Source organism: Phaethon lepturus, unplaced genomic scaffold (genome assembly GCF_000687285.1).
Source record: "Phaethon lepturus isolate BGI_N335 unplaced genomic scaffold, ASM68728v1 scaffold25366, whole genome shotgun sequence".
NCBI lineage: Eukaryota > Metazoa > Chordata > Aves > Phaethontiformes > Phaethontidae > Phaethon > Phaethon lepturus.
The window spans coordinates 6414-12113 of NW_010548644.1; the positions used below are offsets into that span (position 1 = coordinate 6414).

Below are 5700 nucleotides of genomic sequence, written 5' to 3' on the forward strand. Positions count from 1 at the left end.
GGGGAACAATGCAAAATGTGCTATGTAATTAAAACACGGAATTCATTTCCAGAGGATGCTGTGGTGGTCAAAGGCATGTAGAGATTAGAAAGGCAAGTGATAAATATTCACAAGAGTAGTCTACCAGTACCCATTACACACAGCCTTCAGATCAGGAAGTGGGGTGACAAGGAGGAATAAGGAAGCACTGCCTACCCTTATAGGCTCCTACCTCAATGATTTTTTGACTTACCCCGAGACACAATCCTGCGCTACAGGAAGGGCAGCCATGTGGCTTTACAGTCCACAACTCAACCATCTATTTCCCAAAGATAATTTTTACAGTTTTGGTTACTCAAAATTGTTGGGGCCAAATTTTTCATTTAAAAAAAGAAGGGGGGAAAAAAAAAAAGAAAAAAGGTAAAAGACATTCATACAAGAAACGTGTCAAAATACTGCCCCCCAAATTTACTGTCCCCACCACCAGTACTTTCAAACCAACAACTTCAGCTGAAGGTTTTGAATCAGCTCTGGTGAGATTTGGTCATCTTTTCATTTGATCTTTTTTTTCCCCACTGAGCAGAGCAAGTTTGCTACATAGAGCTCACGCACACAGACACACTTTTTGTTTGCTCAGTGCCTGCATTTCTCCAGTGCCTTCTAAAGTTGGAAGGCCGTAGGGTGGGGAGAGAACAGGGTGGAAAAGTGATAGTGGGGAGAGAAAAAAATCAAAATCTTGATGTGATGTTTTTTCCAAGACTTGCTGAGCTGAAGTTGATCTACTTTTTAGCCAGTGAAGCTGCTCCTGGTTTCCACACGTGCTGAGACACGCTGCCATCAGAAACACATCTCATAGCAGTTCTAGATTCTGATCAGGTCACTCGCTACCTCCACTTGCATAAATTATAAATGGTGAATTCCTTACTGTGAGGCTTGAATTCAGAAACTTATTCCTTTCAATCGACCAACTTTTCAAACGGCTCCCTCAAAGCTATCCAGTTTTCTAGCACTATTCTCAACAGTGCCACACAAAAGGGGGAGGAGAGGGGGTGTAAAACTTTAGGAAAACCTACTTTCTGTGACTGAAAACACAGCATGACCCTCAGCTGGAGGATGATATGCAGATATTGCTGCTAGATTGATTGCCATGGAGCCAACACAAAGCTCAAATTGTTTCAAGAGCTCACAAACAAGTCTTACATTCTTGACACTGGAATGCAGCAGATGGTTCAGGGAATAGTTGGAGGTGAAATGCCCGACAGAAAACCCGTGCCACTTACAATGCTGCATCGCTCAGGCTTCCCTGCTTTTCAGCAGGCTGCCAAACATCTCTTTTCAGCACTCATCAGTCAGCTAAGCAGCAAGGCTGTCAGACAAAGCAGCCCATTATTTATTTATTTATTTTTAAAGTGGAAGAGATAAGGTCTTACTGAGCTGATGTCTATCACTGCGCTACGATTTCTGTGTTAAGAGATGTGCTGGTTGCTGTGGGACTGATCTTTCCTGCCTCAGTCAGCGGTTCTGCATGAGCAGATGATTCTGTGTGCCTACAGTAAAGCTGTTCTCATGACCAACATTGCACTTGATGAATATTCTCAGTGTTCTCTATAGATCAAAGGGCGAGACCTTATAGTAGCACTGAGACATTACTACCACAGACCTGCAGTATTTCTTGTGGCTTGGACAACAAAGATGTCAAGTGTTTTGTAGATGCAGGATTACAAAATAAGCCTTCAGCATCTAAGAACGGAAACAGTGGCTGTATACCTGCATTTGCAGCGGCACATGAGTTTGCCAGAGCCGAAGGTCTGTAACAGGATCCCAGTACCTCTTTACTGCTTCCCTTGAAAATTAAGATACTTCTCTCACTTTAGTTTCAATTATATAAAGTATCCCATGGCTTACTTTCACAGCATCTTGCAGGAACCAAAAAGGAGAAGGGAAAGACAAGGTAAAGATGTAACCTGGTGTGAAATGCACAGTTGCCTCAAAGGTGTCCATAGGAAAATGTCTGGCAAGAAAATTAATTGCATGTTTCTTTTGAGGGTGGAGGTGGGGGCACAGTTCCTGCACTGAAATCTGATGATTCAGTTGAATCAGATGAACATTGCCAGTCCTGGCTTGCCTATGAAGCCCATCTTTGATACTAGGCCCATTTGAAATGCTTTGCAGGCTAAGGAGGAGGTTGTGAATGTCAGGACTCTGACTATGCTGAACAAATGAATACTCAGAGTAGCACCAAATTTAGCAGTAGCAGAAGGGATGAAGTACTCAAAACTCCTGGCCTCCTTGGTCACTTGTAAGGGCTCAAGACATCCAGTAATTACCATGTTTCCAGGTACTGGAGGGAAAGGCGAGTGCTTCTCTGCCTGTTGGGGCGCTGATAGGGAAAGTCTTGGTAACTCCAGGCTTCAGACACAGACAAAAGCCAGAGAGCACCTCTGCTTGCAGAGAGGGCTGGCCAGCAGGGTTGCTGCTTTGCTCCGACCTTCTTTGAGGTTACCCAGGAGAGAGGCATCAACTTCTTGGGAGGAAACCACACCAGCATATGCCTCTATCTTTCTGAGCACAACCAGGAGCAGCCCTCCCTTCCTAGGATTAGCACAGTACTGGCAACATGAACGCAAAAGCTTTGCTTTAGTGATCAGGCCACATAGCTTCTATCTTTCTGTCAGCAGTCTGTAAACAGAGTTTAAAGTGAAACTCATGCAAGGAAAGTTTCTTCTACTATTTTTATCCTGTGGGCAGACTAACAAGAAGGACTAGCAGCAGCAGTGCCACCAGTGGAGGAAGATGGACACTGCAGGGCTAAATCTCACCACTACTGGTGGCAAATACAAACCACCAAAGAAGCGAGGCAACGCAGCCCCCAGAAACCCTCTGTGTCACTTGCAAATTTCAGTGCTCAGACATACGAGGAGACATTCTGACAGGTAATACAAGGGACTTCAGCAGGCAAGAGGGAACGCAGAACTCTATGCATAGGAGGCTCTGTTCCTCAGCATCACCCGTGCGCCAGAAGGCCCTTATCCTGTTACTGAGATGGCTGGGGTGGGACCTCCAAAGGCAATTATGGGTCTGAACCAGGTAAACTCGCCATTTCAGTAGTAGTCTTCCCCTTATTGCCCATCCCTTACAGGAACTGCTCTGGAAGAAGAAGAATCTGCTTTTTCTGGAATGCAAGTGCATGATTAGGCACATCAGACACGATTAGGTATATCGCAGCCTTCATCCAACCTCAACACTCCCAGTGGTGTCTGCATTCAGTTTGTAGCAACAGATCTGCTGAAGAGATCCCGGTCTAATCACAAATCTGTTGCAGCACCCACAAGGAACACAAACTGAAAGACCTCCCCTTAAATCCTCTGAAAAACCAAAGTTTCCTACCTGGTTTCTTCAGTGGCCATGTAAAAAACATCATCTGGTGCATCAATCCAGTTCATCCTCCTCCTTTTCACTGGAGGCATGGATCCACCACGAATTAATCGGACTTTTGTTGGGTATGATTTCCCATTGAGCAGCAAGTTTCGGCTTGGTCCCTAACGTGATACATAAAAAAGTACAATTATGGACTGCAACAAACCTGCAGTAGCACGTGATAAGCACTCAAAGGAAAAGAGAATTAAAGTTTTCACATCAGTTATTGAGAGTTTATGGTAAATATTTCCCCTCTTGCCCATGATTGAACACAGAATTCACATAAAAGCAGTTGTCCACAAGCAGTAGAAGTTAAGCACCTTCAATATACAACAGGACAGCAATACTCCAGCGACAGGACAAATAATAAATAGAAGGCATTACCAATAATCTGTTGCTTGTGTCTGAAAGATGACATCAAGTTCACAAGATTGAGCATAAGACCTAGATTTCAGCTACTACCATGAATCTAGAACAACTCTATTGACTTCAGGGAAGAAATTCTAGCTACCCGGCAAATCAAATATAAAAATCAGAATTTACAGTTGTTCTAATGTACCAAACTTACCCATATCCTTTTTGTTCTAGGAAGGTTAATATTTATTGATATATTAAATATGTTGTTGACAACAAACCTAGAACTACAAAGCTTAGCAGCTTTCATCATAAAAGCCTTTTAGCGTTTAACACCACAGATTTCCCATATATCATACATTTGCTTTCCAAATCAACACAGATATTTTCCAGACCCACAGTAGTCCCCTTCCACTAAACTGGAAAAATATGAGCTGTTAAGAGAGGTGCAGATGCAAGGGAGCAAAGGATTAAACTTCTGAAATGCAGCTGTCCTTGATCATTTGAAGTCCAGTTCTGCTGCCCCTCTTCTTGCTGATTAGCACACTGAGAATGCCACTGAAATCAGTAACACCGGACAGTCAGGAAAGATGCAAAGTCAGGGCCCAGAAAATTCAATATGCATCAATTAAAGCTGGTCAGAAAATACCCCATTAGAAATTTTATTCTGGTATTTCACAGGACATCTTCTGAGGTCAGACCATCTCCTCATATGCACCCAGGCTTCCCCTTCTGCCCACAAAATGGGAAACTGAGCATGCACATGAGGGATGTGTGGCCTGGGAGATCCACCTCAAAAGGAAAGGTGGGGACATGAGGTACTCAAGTCCTTAAATGTCAGGTTACGGCAAAAGCTCAATGAAATTTTAATGCTTTGACTTAGAAAGGGAAGACTTCAGTCTTGTCAACCAAGGAAAAAAACACAACAAAACCCTGCGTCTATCTCATTTTTTTCTGAGGAGAAAACAAAAAATGATCGATGACTTTTTTTTTGACCAGCCTTAATCAACTGTGCCACCAAGATCTGCTTCTTGTAGAAAATTAGGGCTTTAGAGCTAAACAAACAAAATCCCACCTTTTAAAATTCCAAGCTCTTTAAAGCTGTTATATACAATTGCAATAACCATTTAATTTCTTAGTTGCCTAGCTCCATGTTATAAAAGACAACTTCGGCACCACAGCAGACCACTGAAATACTGCAAGAATCGCTTTTATATTTGAGGTTTATTAAGGAAAAGGTTTCAAATAAAACGCTTTTCTGTTGTTTTTTGACCCCCTCCAGATTTCTCCAAGAAAATCTTTTCATTAGTTTTGCGAAGATATTTTCTCCGCACGTGCTACATACACAGAACAACTCTGGAGGAAGCTCTTGGAAATACCTAGAAGGGGCAACCTGTGCTTCCAGGTTGCCTCTTCTCTACCTGCACAGAGTAATCGTTTCAAATGCTACATCCTGAAAGGTGAACCTTTAATTTTCAGTTCAGTAGCATGCTTTATCAAACAACCAGAAATCAAGGCAGTTCAAGGGGTTTCACCCTGAAACACCTAAAAAGTGTTAGGTCATCACAGATTTCTCCCACTGCACTGAGTTGGTTTATTCAGCAGACACAAACAAGTAGCCAGTCTCCTCAGTGACAAGAAATGAAGCTGGATTCAAGGAGGAATACAATTTACCACTTCATATCAGATGCTCCAGTAACAAACCAAATGAATGCTTCGTTATTACAAGCAGACTAGCATGCTCAAGTTATAGCCTACCCTCATGATACTGCACACTATCCGAGAGCATTATTAGATTTAATAATGCTTCTGATCACCATTCGGTGACCATCAGTCATACCTGCTGCTGACTGACCCATGTCAGAGTGACTCTACTGACACCAATATGTCATGGCAGTTCACCTAATGAGGAAAGCTCCACTTTATTAACACCGGAAGATCATTTTCGGG

General features: G+C 42.8%; 1 protein-coding gene across 1 annotated transcript in view; it reads right to left on the reverse strand.

The window, feature by feature from the left end:
* Positions 1–5700, reverse strand: part of MTA1 (metastasis associated 1) — a gene marked incomplete at its 5' end in the record, with an annotated part of 72363 nt that overhangs the window by 1519 nt on the left and 65144 nt on the right. Inside the window, one exon of the mRNA XM_010290048.1 lies at positions 3367–3518. Within this exon, the coding sequence (XP_010288350.1) occupies positions 3367–3518 (152 nt within the window). The remainder of the gene's footprint in view (positions 1–3366; positions 3519–5700) is intronic.